Source organism: Cervus canadensis, chromosome 15 (assembly GCF_019320065.1).
Source record: "Cervus canadensis isolate Bull #8, Minnesota chromosome 15, ASM1932006v1, whole genome shotgun sequence".
Taxonomy (NCBI): Eukaryota; Metazoa; Chordata; class Mammalia; order Artiodactyla; family Cervidae; genus Cervus; species Cervus canadensis.
This window is the reverse complement of record NC_057400.1, coordinates 21189206-21211595: the sequence shown is the minus strand read 5'-3', so window position 1 is coordinate 21211595 and position 22390 is coordinate 21189206. Positions and strand designations below refer to the sequence as shown.

The window sequence follows — 22390 nt, the reverse complement described above, 5'->3', positions numbered from 1 at the left end:
AGATGAGACAGGACAGCTCCTAATAAGATGAGTAGGTATCAGATAATTAATTTTGGTAGTACATATTTTGAAACCTGATGAAGCAGAAAAAATATTATTGGTGATTTATGTACAATCAATGCAGAAATGTTTCCCCCCAAATCAGGAAATGTGTTATAAAATTATAAGAGGCAATGGCTATAATTTTGTCATGTTATAAATAATAATCCATTTCTATTTACTCATTTCTATTTGTCTAAAATTTAAATTTCAAAGTAGATTTATTTTTTTTATCCTATGTATATTTTTAATCTATCATAACAATATTGTGGTAAAATTTAAAAAATATAGAATATGAAATGGCCACCCTTTGGCATAACGTCAAAAGTAAGGATTAATATTTTTTAATGGCTACATGTAGAGAGTGCTGACTGCTTAGAGATCCCATATGTGGAAAACTACTTTTGGTAGAACTAGTTCTCACCCAGAAAGTCATGTTAAATTACGCTATTTTATTTACTTTATAAGATTCCTCATAGTGAAATAGTTGTTTATTGGTACCTTTAAAATATCAGTATTTTCTGTTTGACTTCTCTGAAGGAGTCAAAGAATGAAGTGAGAATTTGAGTTAAAATAGACAAAAATTATTTTAAAAGTCAGTGTATATGATACTTGATAAAATTGCTGTGTATATGCTCTCTAATATAAACACATGCCAAAACTAATGTAATGGATAAAATAAAATATCTACTGAGGGAAGCAAAACCAGTTAAAAAATGAGAGGTAGGAGGGAGGTTCAAGAGGGAGGGGACATATGTATAGCTGTGATTCATCCATGTTGATGTTTGGCAGAAACCAACACAATATTGCAATTATCTTTCAATTAAAAATAGATAGATTAAGAAAAAAGAAAATAACTGAGAATAATAAATAAGAAACTTAAGCAAATATTCAAAGCAAATATATTGTGTTTATATATATATGTATATATATGCATATATATGTGTGTGTGTATATATATATATACATATGTTATATTTATGCTATATCCTGGAAAAGGGAATGGCTACCCAGTCCAGTATTCTTGCCTAAAGAAGCCCATGAACAAAGGGGAATGGTGGGCTACAGTCCATGAGTCACAAAGAGTCAGACACAACTGAGCGACTAAGCACAATCACACTTTTATGTTATATATGTAATTTTAATATGTGTCTTTAATGTTATATTTCTGACAGTTAATTTATAGGAGATTGAAAAAAAATCTTAATTAGAAAATACTTCTCTAATTTGGGAAAAATATGTTAGCTGATGGATTTCTCTATTTACAGAGAATGGGGAAAACTATACCGTAAACTACTTCTCATTACAGTATCAGCAAAACAGGACAAGTCCTACTCCAAATTATGCAATAAAATGAAAATTGCTTATGAAAGCAAAATTTATACCTTCTGGACTGTGAATAATTTGCACATTTGCTGTAAAACAAATACAATTGATCCAACTATTCAAAAGGGAATAATAACACTTAACTAAAAAGCAAGAATCTTATTTTGATGGAAGGGTAACTTACCATGAGAACATAAATGTACTTGAGGGAGATAAATGAATTTTAATGTATGTAAGATAATCAATATTTTCAAATATCACTTTAAAAGCTGAAAAGAAAATTTTCTGAATGTTGTAGGAAAGCTTTGGACAGCTATATTTATTTCTAGTAATATGTTTCTCTAAAAAATTAATATAAAAATCTGAAATAGTTCTTAATTATGAGGAATATTAACTTGACATTGAATATATGTGTCTCGCTTTCATAAAGATTATATTTTTAATGAAAGTGAAACATTTTTAAACCATTCTTTTTTAATTAAATATAGATGAATCTTTAATCTTTTATCTTTGAGGACAAAAATGATTATTAATAATTTTCATTCAATTTATGAAAGTTATGTTACTAGAATTTCTCTTAAATGCCTTTTAATTATTTGGGGGTAAAAATGATTTTGGTAAAACAAGGTTAATGGACTGGAGAGGAAATTATCTTTTTATTTGAGAGAATAGCATTGAGACATGTATATTGTCATATGTTAAATAGATGGCCAGTTTCCGATGCATGAGACAGGGTGCTCAGGGCTGATGCACTGGGATGACCCTGAGGAGTGGGATGGGGAGGGAGCTGGGAGGGAAGTTCAGGATGGGGGACACATGTACACCCATGGCTGATTCATGTCAGTGTATGGCAAAAACCACTACAAGGTTGTAAAGTAATTAGCCTCCAATTAAAATAAATTAATTTTAAAAAACCTCTTTCAATAAACACTTTAAAAAAAACTTCCTCTTAAATATAATTTCATTTGTTTATAGAAATGTCCATTACACTTGATAACTTTTACAAATTTTACCTTCAAGATATTAATTTTCCATAAATATGTTTTTATCCAAACCAGCTAGTTAGTATGGTCGTTCTATAACCTGACATTAGCCATTCAAAGTAATTTTCCAAAACCCTTTTAGAATAGGGACACTATTTGTTTCTTTATAGATTACTCTTTTGAGTGGAATGTAATGCAGTCCATAACACGTTCTCTCATTTTTCCTGAAGTGCCCCTTGAATTCAACTCTATCCTGTGTCTGCCTATGTGTATTCTGGCTTCCACATGATCACATGATCTAATTTCCAGTTGTTTCAGTGATATCTTTTGGCAACCTGTCAATTTCTTTTTGAAAATTTTGTTTTTTTTTTAATTGTGTAAAATATACAACTTAGAATTTACCATTTTAACTATTTGTAATTATACTTAGTGACATTTCACATCTCTCTCTCACACACACACACACTCTTTTTTTATTTTGGACATAGCATAAGCACCAATTCCCCTGACTTCCTTATCTGGTGGTAGGATGAGTCTTCTCAAGGAAAGTAATACTGTCACAAGCTATGATCTGATGAGGAGAATTTGGGAAATTATGTTGTGGCTTTTGCTTTGATTTGCTGGCTTGCTAATGGATTCTGGAGATTACAAAATATCCTCTGTAATGGTTTAGAATTATTAGATAAATATTGGCATAAATATTGAAGATAAATGTGCCAAGGGGTTAAAGAGATTCGTTTTTATGTAAAAGGACTTGGAAACATTCATTTATCTTTTGAGCACTTTCAGGTGAAGCTGATGTTCCTTCTCCACATAATGAACACCATTTTTTGTACTTTGAAATTCTACTCCTCAATTATTTGTTTGCTGATTATTTAATAGTAAGCACACATCTCTCTCTCTAATATTTTGCAGATAGATACATAGGTTCAAATGTTTATAATGAATGCTAGCTTTTCTTAACAATTTAGAGTTCCTATTTCACACTCCTATTTGGTACTCACAGGTTCCTTTATTCAAAGGCTATAGGATAGTCTTAAGGTTAATATGGTCATAATCGTATGACCAATTATAAGTTCATTTTATGTAATTATGATTCCCATATGCTACTTGGCAGGTGCTGAATATACAACTGAAAGACCAATCATAGCCCCTCATTATTTTCAGAAATGCGAAGACATACATTGCATGACATTATACTGAGAACTGATATGCCAGTTAGGAAGTATCACATGATCATCAGAGGGTTGTACAGAACATGATAGAGATACCAAGAAAAAATATCTGATGATGCACATTGATTTAATTATAGTGGAGAAACTATGTTAATTTTATTATTTCTCCAGGCAACAACATGTTTGGTAAAGGAATCAGACCCTACCAATATATATTAATTGAGCCTTAATATTTGTTAAAAATTACAGCAAGAGCAAGCTCTCCAACTGACTTTATCTACACAATTTCATCTTTGTGCATCTAGGTTTCTCATGGGTTAACTAGTAATAGTGTCTACATCATAGATTTCTGTAAGACTCTAATGAAATTAAACATATGTGACAGTATTAGTAAACTTTAAGCTCCATATAAGGGTTAATCCTTATGGTTGTTAAAACAGCCTTCTAAAAGTTCAATATAATGCAAAAAAAATAAAGAAAAAGAAACAGAAGAATTTGATGATTTAGTTTTTCCTTGCCATTCTCTAGCCACCATGGTTTGCTGATTGACGCCAGTTAACTTTTGTAATCTTGTCAATCTCAGGTCAAACGAAGATATTAGGGAGGATGCTTTTTAAACTTAAGCTGTACACCATATATGTAATTCCGATTAAAGTTTAATTGCTGCGGGATAGAAAAACTTGGCATTATCTATTCTTCAGTGATTTTCTTGCTTGAATCATGCTAAATGGATATCCAATAGGAAGAGACAATGGCAATGGTATAAATTGATTATGCTCGTTTTTCATTCTCCAGTGCAAATGCTGGCCTGGATTTCAACTGAAGGATGATGGTAAAACATGTGTAGACATTGACGAATGCTCTTTGGGCTTTCCGTGTAGCCAGCAATGCATCAATACATATGGAACCTACAAGTGCCTCTGTACAGATGGATATGAAATACAACCTGATAACCCAAATGGCTGCAAGTCACTCTCAGGTATTGAATTGAACTTGTCCACTGATCCAGCGTCAGTTATATGTATGAATCCTTGATTTCATAGCTATTCTTATGGAATTCATTCCTCCTTGATGTTGCTAATAAGTCAAAATTCTCCTCTACTTACCTTGACTGGGAATCCATTGCTCTGATTTTGTGTGTTGTCCACACACCGCTCAGCTTGTAATACCATTACAGTTTGGTCTTGTGAATTATTAAATGTTTTGTAGATTTTGAGAACAAGTGAAAAACTATCTCTAGCACTGCTTTCTGCTGTGTAGCAAGCTCTTGGGAGTAGGTTTGGCCAAAACTATTAAAGAACCTGTTGTGACAGTGTCCTAATAATTTTTTTCCTTCTCCTTATACCACCCACAAACCCTCATATATGTGTGCCAAGGAGAAAATACATCAGTAAGAATAATAATAACAGTTATATTGATGACAACAATAGAAATAAGTCATCCATGTAAGACTATGTGAATTCTTCCAGTGATTAGACAAGTATTATTAATCTTATGTTTATTTCCAGTAGTGTGTTAAAGTTTGTAAATTAGAAAATTCAATAAAACATGACCTATAACTTAAAACAAACTATGATTCATCAGGTGATAAAACCATGCTTATTAAAATGATGCAAAATAGTATATAATAATAACCTAAAATGGGCAAAAAATGGTGTTTAATTTTCTCTATTCCTCTTACTTTGATAATGAGTATAATGAATCAAATAGCATTGCCAGTTTCTCATATACATTTATGTTGATGACAACATTTAAAGCAATAGATGTTTTCTCATCTACTTTTATCAAATAAATAACAGTATAGAAATTAAAATGTTAGTTTTTAACTGATTACAATTTTGCACATATGGAGAAAACAATAACTCCTTTAAATTTTTCATTCCACTCTTACTTATTCTTGGAGTTTTCACCTCTGAAGAAATTTGCACATTATTTGAAGCCCATTGTTTTATTTGCCAGGATACTGTTTTGTTTTTATTTTCTGCCAACTCACTGCTTACTATATTATTCGTTTACTGACACTGGGCAAGAAAAATAGATGAAATCCCAAAACAAGTCAATATTTCCATTACTTTAAACTTTTCACAAAGGATTGTGTAGAAGTGATGAATGCTGATCATTTTTAGTTTGGGTCTTGTTATATCGTGTATCCATAGTATAGTTGTTTTCTATTAGCAACAATAAATAGAAACTAGTAATAATTTTGATAGAAAAATAAGTGTCCTTGAATCATAAATCTTTTGCTAAACAGAGGATAGATATTTTTCCCAGAATTTATTGAGGTATAATTGACATATTGTATAACTTTCAAGGTATATAATGTGTTGATTTGACACACTTATATATTGCCATATTATTACTATGGTGGTATTATTAATAGTTAACATCTCCATCACTTCACATAATTACCATTTTTTTGTGTGTGGTTAGAACATTTGGGATCTTAGCAAATTTCAAGTCTTAGCAACTTTCAAATATATAGTACAGTGTTGTTATCTGTGATCATAATATGATGCATCAGCCCCCCAGAACTTATTCATCTTCTAACTGAAAGTTTGTACTCTTTAGTGACATAATCTCATTTTCCCCACCCTTCAAATCTTGGTAACTGCCATTCTACTCTTCCTATGAGTTTGGCTTTTTTAGGTTCCATATATAAGTGATATCATTGAGGATCTGTCTCCTGCTGTCTGATTTGTTTTACTTAGCACAATTCAAGCACCAACCATGTTGTCTCAAATGCCAGGGAAGGATTTTATTACTTCTCACAGCTGAATAGATCCCATTTACCAGTTGATGGACACTTAGGTTGTCTCCATGTCTTGGTTATTGTGAATAATGCATAATAAATATGAGAGTGCAGATATATCTTTGACATCCTGTTTTCACTTCCTTTGGAAATGTAACCAGAAATAAGATTGCTGGATGACAGTTCTATTATTGATTTTTTTGAGCAAACTTCATATTGTTTTCTGTTGTGTGTGTGAGTCACTTCACTGTGTCCAACTCTTTGCGACCCCGTGGACTGTGGCCTGTCAGGCTCCTCTGTCCATGGAATTCTCAGGGCAAGAATACTGGGCTGCCATTCCCTTCCCAACCCAGGGATCAAGCCCAGGTCTCCTACATTACATGCAGATTCTATACTGAAGAGCCACTAGGGAAGCCTGTTTTCTTCAGTGGTTACACCAATTTACATTCCAACTAATAGAGCACAAGGCTTATCTTTTCTTCAATCACTGCCAACGCTTACCTCTTGTCATTTTGATGACATTCCAACAGGTGTGAGGTGATGTTTATCCCTGGTCTTGATTTGCATTTCCCTGATGATTAGTGCTGTTGCGCCCTTTTCATGTGCCTGTTGCCCATCTGTATGTCTTCTTTGAAAAAATATCTATTCAGTTCCTCTGCCCATTTTTAAATCACATTGCTTATTCTTATTATGGATATTTTTGAGGTTTTTTGTTTTTTGTTTTTTTTTTTTTTTTTTTTTATATTAACCTCTTTTCAGATATATAATTTGCAAGTATTTTCCCTTATTCCATAGGTTGCCTTTCCATTATGTTGATTGTTCCTTTTGCTTTGCAGAAGCCTTTTTGTTTGATGTAGTCCCACTTTTGCTTTTGTTGCTTGTGTTTTTAGTGTCATAGGCAAAAAATCATTGCCAGGGCCAGTGTAAAGATTTTTCTCTGTTTTTCTCTAGAAGTTTCAAGATTCCAGGTCTTACATTTAAGTTGTAAAGAACAGAACTGCCTAAGTGTTGTGGTAGAACATGATGTCTTAATTTTGTATTTATACTGATGGGATGGCAGGACACCTTTAACTTAAGAGCCAACTCTTCTGAATAGGCTTTTTAGTCTCAATTTAACCTCAACAGAAAGACTGGGATGAGTAGAGTTGCTGCCATATGCTATATGCTGCCATACATATATATATATATATATATATATATATATATATATATATAAATACTGTAAAACTAAAGGATACAAGGAAAGTAATACATTTGAACAGAAATTAACAGGACAATAACTCTATAACAATGAATGATTTACAATAAAATCTTCATAAAATTAAAGTGATTACCTTTTTCATTGTTTTTTCTAATATATGCTGACATTAAATTTGCTCACCAGGAAACTAAATATATAAAGCATCTTAGAAGCAAAGATGTTTAAAAAGAGTTTTATCTTTATATATATGAATCATGGTTAGATTATTTTTATTATACTTCCTAGATTCTAGAACAAATATGATATTAAAGCATGTTGAACAAATAAGAAGGATATAGACTCCTATTTAAAAGAAGTCCCCAGACACATGGAAAAAGTTCATATAGGCAGCGAAACTCTTGGAAGTTATTCTGAGAGCATAAGCTGGTTATATGATTATCAGGAGAGAATTTTCAGATGTATTCTGGCCTAGAGAATTCCATCTGGACTGTGTAGTCCATGGGGTCACAAAAAGTTGGATGCAACTTAGTGACTTTCACTTTCACTTTTCAGTAGTAGGAATGTTTAGCTTTATATAGATTTCTAAGACAGATGAAGGCTATACTTCTCAGAATTTCATTTAAAAATAAGATTTTTGTCCCCCTCCATCACCCCTTTCCCCCAGGAACCATAGGTTTGTTTTCTACATGTGTGCCTCTATTTCTGTTTTGCCACTAAGTTCATTTGTATCATATGAGAAACTAGGTTTGATATATACACACACTACTATATTAAAAAACAGATAACTAATAGGGACCGATTGCACAGGAAGGTCTACTCAATATTCTGTGTTGACCTATATGGAAAAGAATCTTTAAAAAAAATAGATATATGTATATATATAACTGATTCACTTTGCTGTATACCTGAAACTAAGACAAAATTGTAAATCAACTGTATTCCAATTTAAAAAGAATGACAAAAAGCAAGATTTTAGCAGTAGATATTTTCCACTAATTTCAAATAAATTAGATAATTTAATATTCAAGAAACTTGAGGGAAAGAGAGGGATTGGGAATTGTCTGGATTTTCTGTACTGCACAGGTATCTGCTTTCTTTTCATATTATTATCAGCAGAGGAGCTCAGTATGAATTTTTTAACCATTAATTTACCAGAGGGCCCTGCATTTGAAGTTGCACTGCCAGAGTAACTAAACTGAAACTAAGCTGAGTTGGAAACCAAAACTACTAAAAGTCTAACTTGTTTTTTGTCTTGATATTTAGATGAAGAGCCTTTTCTAATTCTTGCCGATCATCATGAGATAAGGAAAATTAGCACTGATGGCTCCAACTACACTCTTTTAAAACAGGTATGACATTTCCATGATAATTTGCTAATATTTAATATGGCCACTCCAGATATACTTAGAGCTGTAGCAATTCCTCATAATTAGAATTTTTGAAGCATGTATGCCTATAAGATTACCATAAACTTTGTTTTGTTTGAATTGTCCAGGTCCTCCAACTTGTAATATCATACCATATCAAGGAAAGTATAAGATGCAAAATATAATTAATGCAAGGAAAAAACTATCTTAAAATATCTAAAATACTATCTTAAGAATAGCTAAAGAAGGTATAAAATTCTTTTTTAAGGTATTTTGTGCGTTAACCAAGTTGCCCCCACCCCCATCTTTGAGATTTAAAAATAAACATCTTTTCCAGAACTTTAAGTTTCTGTTCACAGAACTAAGGAATAACATGGGATTGATGATCCCTAGCCTTTAAAATTTGGAATTAGCAAAGGAGCAAAAGTATGACTGTAATCCAGTCATGGTTAAAAGTTTATGAGATGCATATATTTAGCCTTACCATTGTCATCCCTCAACCGATCTACTTTGAGAATCTGAACTGCTGATCTATGGTGATGCTTAAGTTCTATTGTCAGTATTTTTTTATATGTACTATTTGAGATGAAAAGGAATAATTTTCACTTATGACAGAATAGAAATGTGAATTGCTTACCTCAACCTTTTTTTTTCCCGCTCTCAATCTACGGTGAAAATAGCATAAAATCAAATCATTAAACTAGACTGATTATTACATGGGCTAGAGAAATATCATAGTTAATTTTAGCCTATCTTTAATTGTCAGGAAAAGTAGCTTCTCTGGAAAGATTGGGCTTGTATCTGTCCTGCTGCAAGCTTATCTTTGCTCCAAAATGTGCAGTAGTGACATGACTATGCGATAGCACTGTCTAGAACAAGTGTGCCAAAAGTAAGGATGTTTCATGTTCTCATAGTATGTTTATGCCTGCATGAGGCATTAGATGATAAAGGTCACTCATGTATCATTTTTTCAACAGCATAAAAAATGCTTAACTAAATATATTTTTTTCCCTGTCTCATGGATACCTCCATTCTTATTGTTAGAGTTTCATCCATACTGCTTAGGAATTTAATCTTACTTTAAGTGCAAATATTTGTTAGCAAGTGTGATGTTGGCTATTCCAAAAAGAGTTGAATTTGCCAGCTTCTCTCAAAGTCACAGATTGAAAATTTTCACATGAAAATCCAGATTTCTGGCTACTCATCAAAATATGGGACAGTGTAGCATTGCTGGGCTCACATCTCTGAACGGGCACAATCCCAGGTGGGGGGCAGCTGCCACTTTGATATAAAACACATGCTCTCAATTCACCAGTGTCCTCAAACTTTCCATGTGCATACATGTATACTTGTCTTATTCAGGGATGTCTGTGAGGTTTAGACTCTTGCTCTTGAGTTTGGAGGATTGCACTGCCTCTTGTCTCTAATTCTGCACCTTAAGAGATTGGGTAAAATATAAAATATTTACATGTTCTTTGTAAAAACTAAAATCTATTTAAAGTATAAGAATTAGATAACTATTTCTTTAAGAGATGAGTAATACCCATAGGTATTAAGTTTATGTAGCTGCTTTAAACTAGAAACATTTTTATTTCCCCAATGTTTTCTACATTATTTAACTTATTTCTTCTGCATGCTCAGTCGCTTCAGTTATGTCCCACTCTTTGTGACTCTATGAACTGGAGCCTGCCAGGCTCCTCTATCCATGGGATTCTCCAGGCAAGAATACTGGAGTGGGTTGCCGTGCCCTCCTCTAGGCAATCGCCCCAACCCAGGGATCAAACTCTCATCTCCTGCATTGCAGTTGGATTCTTCACCGCTGAGCCACCATAACATTTTAAGCTTATATGAAACTTACAAAATATTGAAAATTATCTTTTTATCTTAAGAGTATATCCCCATACCCTCTGTAAGCATTTCTATACCTTCAAGGTTAGGTGTGCAAACTATTAAATTTCTTGTATTGTCTCAGGAATTGACATTTCTCTTATATTGACATGTTTATATATTCTATTTGAGGTATTTTTGTTTGTTTTCAGCATTTCCTCTTTTTAGACTCTCTCTCAAAGGGAGAAAAATGCTCTATTTAGAATACTCTATTTTAAGCTTAGACGAAAACCACAAATTTAACTAATACAGTAAAAGTACTGATTGTCATCATGAAAGAACTGTAAAAGAGCTTCAGTGGCAGCTCCTTGCTTTATTTTCCAACCCTGTTACTTGAGACATTTCTGCTGCTATCTTTTTTTTTTAATTATTTTTCATATTTTGGTTAATATGTTATCAGATTGTTCTTAATGGAGCAAATTATTTTTTCTGTCTGCATTATCTACATTCATCTTGTACAACTAGACCATTTTAATGCACACATTCTTTTAGTGTTTAACTTACTGGTGATATAATATTAGACTGTTGCCAACCAGAGATCAAATTGCCAACATCCACTGGATCACTGAAAAAACAGGAGAGTTCCAGAAAAACATCTATTTCTGCTTTATTGACTATGCCAAAGCCTTTGACTGTGTGAATCACAATAAAGTGTGGAAAATTCTACAAGAGAGGGGAATACCAGGCCACCTGACCTGCCTCTGGAGAAACCTGTATGCAGGTCAGGAAGCAACAGTTAGAACTGGACATGGAACAACAGACTGGTTCCAAATAGGAAAAGGAGTACGTCAAGGCTGTATATTGTCACCCTGCTTATTTAACTTATATGCAGAGTACATCATCAGAGATGCTGGGCTGGATGAAGCACAGACTGGAATCAAGATTGCCAGGAGAAATATCAATAACCTCAGATATGCAGATGACACCACCCTTATGGCAGAAAATGAAGAAGAACTAGAGCCTCTTGATGAGAGTGGAGAAAGAAGAGAGTGAAAAAGTTGGCTTAAAGCTCAACATTCAGAAAGCTAAGATCATGGCATCCAGTCCCATCACTTCATGGTGAATAGATGGGGAGACAGTGGAAACAGTGGCTGACTTTATCTTGGGGGGCTCCAAAACCACTGCAGATGGTGATTGCAGCCATGAAATTAAAAGACATTCCTTGGCAGGAAAGTTATGACCAACCTAGACAGCATATTAAAAAGCAGAGACATTACTTTGACAACAAAGGTCTGTATAGTCAAGGCTATGGTTTTTCCAGTGGTCATGTATGGATGTGAGAGTTAGACTATAAAGAAAGTTGAGTGCCAAAGAATTGATGCTTTTGAACTGTGGTGTTGGAGAAGACTCTTGAGAGTCCCTTGGACTGCAAGGAGATCCAACCAGTCCATCCTAAAGGAGATCAGTCCTGGGTGTTCATTGGAAGGATTGATGGTGAAGCTGAAACTCCAATACTTTGGCCACCTGATGCGAAGAGTTGACTCATTTGAAGAGACCCTGATGCTGGTAAAGATTGAGGGCAGGAGGAGAAGGGGAGGGATGAGAGGATGAGATGGTTGGATGGCCTCACCGACTCAATGGACATGAGTTTGGGGAGGCTCCAGGTGTTGGTGATGGACAGGGAGGCCTGGAGTGTTGCAGTTCACAGGATTGCAGAGTCGGACGCGACTGAGCGACTGAACTGAACTGAACTAAATCACTAGTACTTAAGACGGTATGAATTTCAGACAATTAGTGTAGTTTATGGAAATGAAGAGGATATGAGGAAGATAAAGAAATCCATGTGGACCCTGGACACCTGTGTCTTTGGAGAGCATTTGTTAGGGGTGACCACTGAGTAAGGATGTAAAGACCCAAGATATTAAGGACAAGCCTTAAAGTTTTGACTGTGTGTTGCTTGAAATATACCATTTTGTTAGGAAATTTGTTTTTAACCACAATTTCATCATAGCATTATAGAAAGTTTCAAGGAGTTCTAGGAAGTAAAACCATTTTTTTCCCTCAAAGATTGTTCTACATATATAGACTGAAGTAGAAAATATCAGTAATTGTCTCTCCACATTTTCTCCCAGTCAAAATAAATGAAAAGACAATATCCTTGCCTTAATTAATTGAGAATTTTGTACATAGTTAATTAGGAAGAATAATTTACTCTAATACTTTAAATTTTACTCTAATACCTTAATTTTATTGAATACAAGAAAGAGAACAAGTTCTCTTTATTGTATTAGTAACAATCTCATGAAGCTTTGTAGCATGAAATTATAACAATTGTTAGAACATTTTTACCCTATATATTCTAAAGTATAGCTATAGCTAAGATAGCTATAACTTAAATTCATAGAGCACATTTAGAAAATGTAAATGGATTTTAGAAATGAAAATTAATCAAGTAACTTTCCAATATGTAATCCAATTCAATTCTAGCAGTGCCTTTCATTCCAGTAAAATTGTATCAAGAAACAAAACACAATTTCCTAAATTAATCATCTTGAATCAAATGGTGCAAATCTCAACCATAGAAATAAAAGAAGCAAGTAGGATTTTGATGAAACCAGTTTTCAGCTCTGAAACCACAGGGATGACTCTAGTTTTTTGACATTATTTTGACCATGCCTTTGGCTGTTTTAATGTTCCTTGCATATGATTCTGCAAGAAGAGTTTTGCACTGTTTTCTGTAGAGATTAAGAGTAAAGCTGTAGGAAAATGACTAGTTTGTCTTGTTAGATATGTCAGAATTCTAAGCTTCAATTCCTCTGCATCCACAGATTTAATTTATTATAGTTGACTTGCTAAATTTGGAACTGGATTTTCGTTATCTAAATTGATTATTGTAAAGAATGAAATAGTGTTATTCTGCCAAGACTGGAGATTGTGAGTAACTCTTGGCTAAAGTGAGAGAGAAGTTTCTGTCCATATCCTTCTTGAAGAGTTCTAATTTACCTATCTGTATTGCCAGGCCATCACAGAACCCTAACCCATACCTTATTCTTTCAATGAAAAATGCTTTTAAACAGAAAGATCATAGACTACTATTGAATTTATTAAGCGCTCTACAGAACTTGGAATATATTCAATTTATGTTTTAGAATCTTGATTGATTTTGCATAGATAACTTCTTAGGTTGAATGCTTATGTGTATTTATTTAGGGAGTCTCCAAATTTTAGTTGCAAATGAATATTTAATGAATCTTTTGAATCTAAGACTGAATGTTAGTTGCATTTTTTTTTAGCGTTTATAATCATTATTCTTGATTAGTAATCCCATCTGAAATAAGTATATTTGTATTTATTCATCTGGGCATAGCAGGGTTAGGCTATTTCGGGTTAACTTTATAATCTGGAACTGAAGAAAAAGATTGCTTCTTTTAAGACAAATAAAAGCATAAGATTTGAGCCTATGATATTCAACACCATCACTGCAAGAATTTAGCCTGGCTACGAGAAGAAAAAAATCAGTTGTATGACAAAAACCACTACAATATTGTAAAGTAATTAGCCTCCAACTAATAAAAATAAATGGAAAAAAAAATCAGTTTTTGCCAGAACCTGCTCTGAGTTCCATTCATAGGCCATTTTTAGTCTTGGAGGCTGCTGGAAAGATGTAAAATCTGAATAGCAAAAATTTAGCCTTGGCCAGAGTTTTATTAAAAAAGTGTGTATCTCTGATGCAGTGTTATTATAAAATTCTGAATTTTGAGAATCTATGTGGAAACTGAACCCAGATTTAGGAATTAACCACCCTTCCCCAAGGACTTCCCAAGTGGCTAAAGTGGGAATCCACCTGCCAATTCAAGAGTTGCAGGAGATGCAGGTTCAATAGCTGGTCAGACAGATCCCCTGGAGGAGGAAATGGCATTCAACTCCAGTACTCTTCCCAGAATAATCCTGTGAACAGAGGAGCCTGATGGGCTACAGTCCATGGGTTGAAAAGAGTTGGACAGACTGAGCAACTGAGCACACATCCTTTACCAAACCAAATCGAACCAAACCACAAGAAAACAAAACAAAACAACAACAGCAAAAGGCAATTGTCTTGGAGATGCTAATCCTTACTTATAGGACGATAAGTACTTATAAGTGACCCTTAAACCAATTTGTGACTTTAATGACAATTTCAGAGTAAATATTGATGTAAAAATCTTACATCAGATATAAAGATATGGCAAATATCTCTAGGGCTTTGCCAAGTGTCTGTAATGTCAATTATTTTTTTAATGTATAAGAGTTTATATATTAATAAAATAATATTCAACACTCAAAGTGAGTTAACATGATTGAAATCTTGATTCAAGTTTTGTTAGCCCATTGGGATGGTAAATCGTTGAGCCTTAACAGTAGATCAGAATTAAACCAACCCCTGGAGTTGCTTGTATATTTTTGAGATTAATCCTTTGTCTGTTTCTTCATTTGCTATTATTTTCTCCCATTCTGAAGGCTTTCTTTTCACCTTGCTAATAGTTTCCTTTGTTGTGCAAAAGCTTTTAAGTTTAATTAGGTCCCATTTGTCTATTTTTGCTTTTATTTCCAATATTCTGCAAGGTGGGTCATAGAGGATCTTGCAGTGATTTATGTCGGAGAGTGTTTTGCCTGTGTTCTCTTCTAGGAGTTTTATAGTTTCTGGTCTTACATTTAGATCTTTAATCCATTTTGAGTTTATTTTTGTGTATGGTGTTAGAAAGTGTTCTAGTTTCTCAATTCCAGAAAAATAAATGACCCAATCAAAAAATGAGCCAAAGAACTAAACAGACATTTCTCCAAAGAAGACATACAGATGACTAACAAACACATGAAAAGATGCTCAACATCACTCATTATCAGAGAAATGCAAATCAAAACCTCAATGAGGTACCATTACACGCCAGTCAGGATGGCTGCTATCCAAAAGTCTACAAGCAATAAATGCTGGAGAGGGTGTGGAGAAAAGGGAACCCTCTTACACTGTTGGTGGGAATGCAATCTAGTATGGCCACTATGGAGAACAGTGTGGAGATTCCTTAAAAAACTGGAAATAGAACTGCTATATGACCCAGCAATCCCACTTCTGGGCATACACACCGAGGAAACCAGATCTCAAAGAGACACGTGCACCCCAATGTTCATCGCAGCACTGTTTATAATAGCCAGGACATGGAAGCAACCTAGATGCCCATTAGCAGATGAATGGATAAGGAAGCTGTGGTACATATACACAATGGAATATTACTCAGCCATTAAAAAGAACTCAATTTGAATCAGTTCTAATGAGATGGATGAAACTGGAGCCCATTATACAGAGTGAAGTAAGCCAGAAAGATAAAGACCGATACAGTATACTAACGCACATATATGGAATTTAAAAAGATGGTAACGATAACCCTATATGCAAAACAGAAAAAGAGACACAGATGTACAGAACAGTCTTTTAGACTCTGTGGGAGAAGGCGAGAGTGGGATGTTCTGAGAGAATAGCATTGAAACAAGTATACTATCAAGGATGAAACGGATCACCAGCCCAGGCTGGATGCATGAGACAAGTGCTCAGGGCTGGTGCACTGGGAGGACCCAGAGGGATGGGATGGGATGGGGAGGGAGGTGGGAGGGGGGATCAGGATGGGGAACACATGTAAAAAATCCATGGCTGATTCATGTCAATGTATGGCAAAAACCACTACAATATTGTAAAGCAATTAGCCTCCAACTAATAAAAATAAATGGGAAAAATAAATAAATAAACCAACCCCTGGGCAATCATTTGAACAGCTCGACAGCTAAGAAGATTCTCAGATCCTAGTGAACAATTCTCAAATCAAATCAGTGAAACAGTGAAACAGCCAAAGGAGCTGGGTTATCCAAAAATCCATCAGCTGAATTCATGTTCAATTTTGTTACCTGCTAAAAAATGCACTAACTGTGCATCTGAAAGGAAGGATTTCCTCACATTTCTACCATGTGGAATAAAAAGATGTTAACCAAGTTCCTCTTTGGTTAAATATTCACTAAAGTTTTAACTTTTAAATTTGAATGTGGCACTGTATTGCCTAACAGGCTGCTTGAAGCATAAGAAAAACAGAGAATGTTAGTATGTTGTTGAACCAAAGGCTTTCGGGGAAAGTAAACTTTTTAAATCTTCTTTTCTGACTTTCATCAGGTAGCTAGCAAAAGCTCATCTTAAATTATTAGGGATCGTCTGCCTTTTCAATTTAGATATATACTCATAATGGCATCAAATTAATATTAACCAAAAATGAAAATTTTTTCCTTTATTTCTCTAAAAGAAAAATTTTCCCATATTATTGACTATTTACTTAAACTGTTTTCTTTAAACACATTTTTCCTATTTGGAAATATGCTCAAATAAACTATGCAACATCTTATGTGTATGATATAGAGAAAATGTAAACATATGATGCTTTTAAGAAGAATTGGTCACACATGTTTTTTATTGTAAACCTGTAACTATTTAGATTCAAAGGGAAATATTGATTCTTATGAATTCCTAAAATATTGTAAGAAGATTTCTGTTAACTATTATTCAGATATATTCTTTTTTATTTTTAGGGATTAAACAATGTTATTGGTATAGACTTTGATTACAGAGAAGAATTTATCTATTGGATTGATTCCAGTCGACCCAATGGCAGTCGCATAAATAGAATGTGTTTAAATGGAAGTGATATTAAGGTACCTTGATATTACAATGATGAGATAATTCAATATTGTATTGGTATGGTTAAATTGAATAGAAAATGTTATTTGATGGTAATGGCATGACTCATAGAATGTATTAGGTTGGTTTGAATTTCACATTTGTACAGTGTAAGTTAATGTATACTTTAAATATGAAATTGGAGATTCTTATCCATGTTTCATTATAACATGATTGCTATAAGATAAAAATCAAATTGAGTAAATAAAATCTGAAAACTTATATTCACAACCCTATAAAATGTGATGAATACTTTGAGCTTGAATGATTAGTGCCTGAGATTTAATAGTGTTGATTTATGTAAAAGAAAATATTGAGTTAGAGTATTTGTAATTGAAAAAAATAATTATTAGAATGTAGATTGAAATTATAGCACTATTATTTTGTTATAGAAGGAAATAATTGAATACATTTGTGTAAAATGATGAATGCTTTGAGTAGACAGCATCAAAATTAAACACATATCACATTCTAGATGTGAACTACTCTACTTGACACCATTTTTATGTTAATTTAAGTTTTAAAATAAAATAATTTGCACTGTATATATGTAGTAAAATGTATTAAAAGAAGTTCAAATTCAAGTAGATTGAACCCTTCAATTACTTAAAAAATTTTGAAGCCATTTATAATATTGTATAGAAAGCTATGGTGGAAGCAATTTTGAAAATATTAATAAAATCTTGAAATTATATATATACACATATATATATAATACCAAAATAATCAGTAGGTTGCATAATTCAGAATAAATGTTATTGGTTTTTTATATACAGCATATTTGTGCATACAAAACCTATATCCTTATTATATTTGACATAGGTTGCAATTGAACACAACTGTTAAATGAATACATTTTTACTTCCCTTTGGTTAGGTTAAATATTTAATATATATTTTTGCTTATATTCTTTCTTTGTAGCAGGTAGTTTAAGTAGGGCAAGAACAGTTGGGGGAGTGTTGAATTAATGGGTATCTCCCCCAGAACCTTTTATTAATAGATAATATCAATTATTTTTTGTGCTAGTATGTGTGTGCCTAACCTGTAATAGAATTTTTGCCACATATTTGAGAGAATCAGTAAACTGTAATGAAAATGTAATAAACAACTGTGTAGCCATCCAACAACTTTTTATTTTGGTGTTTCTTTCTTTAAACCTTGGGGCCTGAATTTCTTGGGGCCTGATTACATATTGGGTAATCTCACAAACAAGTAAGTAATTTTATTAGGTAAATTGTTCTATATGTTGTGCTTATCTAAATTCCATTTCAATGTTTAAATACAACTATGTCTCTCTTAAAAAGTCAAGAAGTAATTGCTTAGTTCTTATTCTAGGCATTTAAAATGTTAACTTTTAAAATTCTTATTTTGTTAGGTAGTGCATAACACAGCTGTCCCCAATACACTTGCTGTTGATTGGATTGGAAAAAACCTCTATTGGTCGGACACAGAAAAAAGGATCATTGAAGTATCCAAACTCAATGGCTTATACCCTACTATACTTGTTAGCAAAAGGCTGAAGTTTCCCAGGGACCTGTCTTTAGATCCTCCTGCTGGGTTTGTAAACATTGAAAATCTTAAAGCTTAAGACTGTGGGTTATGTTCAGTATGGTAAATCCTGGTCTGTAGATTTTAACATGGGAACCAATGAAAAGTGTAAATGTGTAGAAATTTTAATTGAGAAATCAAAAATACAAATGTGACTATCACAGAGAAAGAGAAAATTTAAATGATAGAATTTTACAGAAGGTATTTTTTTAAGGTTTTAAACACAACTCTTCTAACAATTCAATAAGTGTATGAAATGAATAAAACACAGATTTGTCCAATTTTAATGCCTCTAAATCTTGGAGGAAAGAGAAGCAAAGATAAACTCTTGGATATTGTTTTGCAGTATTTGTAGTAGTCAAGAATGGAGGTATTGTAATTCCTGAACAACTTTATATCAGGAGACATAAGAAGTATCTATGAATAATAAATAGCAGTGCATTATCCATGCATTCAGAGGGAAAAGCATAGTGAGAATATCAGGGAAGATTCATATTAGTGTTGGATTTTATTTGCATTTTTCTGTGAGAATTAAGAACAAGTCATCATACGGATCAAGGACAGCTGGCTGGAGAATTTAGATGAGGGTTGAACACACATTTAAGTGTCAAAGCTGCTTGCTAAAGTTCTGTAGTTTATGACCATTATCACTTACTTTCAATTATGTTATTTTGGTAGGTAGAGAAGGCATATCATTCTCTTTTTTTAACACTATAATTTGAATGATTACATACTCCAAAATGATCTCTGTAGAAGTTCAACCTATTGAACATGTTTTTAAATAACAAATTTAGAGAAAATTTGCTTTTTAAAAATATCACATATTTGCAATAAACAAGCATTATACTAACTCTAGTGCTCTAAATTTTTGCTGTCTTAATTAATTTCCCATTAAATAGTTCACCAAATCACTGCTTAACCATATGCAATAATTAAATTTTGCTTCTTGCTAATATAATGTATCTCTGTTTTACTGTCTCATGTTTATAATTGACAAAGTGATCATATCATAATATGCCTGGAGCTTAATTTTAAATATTAATTTGGGTAAAAGCAATATGTAATGAGGAAGACTTATACTGTAAATACTACAAACCGTTTCCAAGGTAATGGTGCAAGTTTTGACTTTTCACTATATAATTATGTATACTATTTTGTTACCTTTTAAAATATTTTCTTTACCATAGTAACAAAAGAATATCAATTATATTTTAAATGAACAGAGTCACAGTGGAGTCTGTTTCTATAGATATTATAGGAAATAATGGTCAGATACTGTTTGGCTATCATCATCATTCATTCAAAAGAATATGCATATTTGAGTCATTTGGTATTTTATCACAAGATATTTTAGCTTGTCCATTGTCCTTTTCTTCAAATCAGTATGTCTGTCTTAGCTCTCATCTCATAATTTTCAAGATGTGTTATTTTCCAAATATAAGAAGCATTATTTGTTAATAACAGTATTTGGAAATTTCCTGTTTATAAAGCAAACTGTATCCTACCCTAGTGAACACAGCTGAATCTAGTGTTAAGGTTTATTTCTCCCAGGTTAGAGTTATTAACCCATTAACTGATGCAATCTGAACTTATCATCAACCTGCCAAAAGTGTCAATTAAAATGGTAAAATATTAAATTATTGCAGATATTATGAAAGACTCCTTTGATTCCATTTTAAATAATATTTGAATTATGATATGAAATCCCAGATTATAACCCAAGAAACATAAAAATCAGGTATTTTTATGAAACAATTAAAGGCATATAACAGCAGATAAACAGATTCTAACAGATAAAATTTAATGACACCTTTTTGTTCATACTGTTTTCCTGGTTCCCCAGAGTGAGACAATAAGGTAACTTGGATTTTAGTTTATATGAGATGAGCTTTAGGATGGAAATGCCATGGCTATCTAAATTATTACACAATCTTGCTCCAAAAATGACAGCTTAAATTCTGAGTATTCAATAAAGGTGGAATTGAACTTTTCTATTGTGATTTGCATATGTTCTGAATATACCAATACTACTGCTAACCCCTGTTTTCTTTAGAAGTGTAATCTCTGTCCCAATATTTAGTGAGGAATAGAGCAAGGATTGTTTAGGGAAGATAAAGATCATTGGAATGTCTAATGTGATAAAGCATCTATAAACATTTAAAAGGGAGCTGGGGGATACTTTCTTATAATGGTAGGATGCCAATGGTCTCATTTTGGATATGCTGGTTAGTAAGAATGAAAAAGAAAATATAAATAGATCATCTTCCTGGTTATTACATTAAAATTCAGCTGAAATCCAATTATCCCCATTATTCTGTTATAGATTGGGAATCAGTGTATTAATTTAATCATAAATTTTGGGTGATTAATATCATTTATATTTTGTATTTATAAACAGAAGAGATATAGATACATTTTAAAGTAGAATAGAAAATATAAAACTGTGCTGAGCATAGTTATTGTTCAGTCACTCAGTCATATCCAACTCTGCAACTCCATGGGCTGCAGCATGTCAGGCTTCCCTGTCCTTCACCATCTCCCAGAGCTTATTAAAACTCATGTCCATTAAGTCAGTGATGCCATCCAACCATTCATCCTCTGTCATCCCCTTCTCCTCCTGCCTTCAATCTTTCACAGCATCAGGGTCTTTTCAAATGAGTCATATCTTTGAATCAAGTGGCCCAAGTATTGGAGCTTTGGCTTCAGCATCAGTCCTTCCAGTGAATATTCAGGACTGATTTCCTTTAGGATGGACTGGCTGGATTTCCTTGCAGTCCAAGGGACTCTCAAGAGTCTTCTCCAACACCACAGTTCATCAGTTCTTCAGTGCTCAGCCTTCTTTTTGGTCCAACTCTCACATCCATGCATGACCACTGGAAAAACCGTAGCTTTGACTAGACAGAGTTTTGCTGGCAAAGTAATGTCTCTCTTTTTAATATGCTGTTAGGTTTGTCATAGCTTTTCTTCGAAGGAGCAAGTGTCTTAAAAATTTCATGGCTGCAGTAACCATCTGCAGTGCTTTTAGAGCCCAAGAAAATAAAGTCTGTCACTGTTTCCATTGTTTCCCCATCTATTTGCCATGAAATGATGGGACCAAATGTCATGATCTTATTTTTTTGAATGCTGTTTTAAGCCAGCTTTTTCACTCTCCTCTTTCACTTTCATCAAAAGCCTCTTTAGTTCCTCTTCACTTTCTTCCATAAGGGTGGCGTCATCTTCATATCTGAAGTTATTGTTATTTCTTCCCACAATCTTGATTCCAGCTGTACTTCGTCCAGCCCAGTATTTCTCATGATGTATACTGTATATAAGTTAAATAAGCATGGTTACAATATACAGCCTTGACGTAATCCTTTCCCAGTTTGCAACCAGTCCGTTGTTCCATGCCTGGTTCTAACTGTTGCTTCTTGACCTGCATACAGGTTTC

At 33.3% G+C, this 22390-nt stretch overlaps 1 protein-coding gene across 1 annotated transcript in view; it reads left to right on the top strand.

The window, feature by feature from the left end:
* LRP1B (LDL receptor related protein 1B) overlaps window positions 1–22390 on the top strand; it is a 2049143-nt gene that overhangs the window by 1761541 nt on the left and 265212 nt on the right. Inside the window, exons 56-59 of the mRNA XM_043488135.1 lie at window positions 4319–4502; window positions 8737–8822; window positions 17268–17390; window positions 18791–18972. Of these exons, the coding sequence (XP_043344070.1) occupies window positions 4319–4502; window positions 8737–8822; window positions 17268–17390; window positions 18791–18972 (575 nt within the window). The remainder of the gene's footprint in view (window positions 1–4318; window positions 4503–8736; window positions 8823–17267; window positions 17391–18790; window positions 18973–22390) is intronic.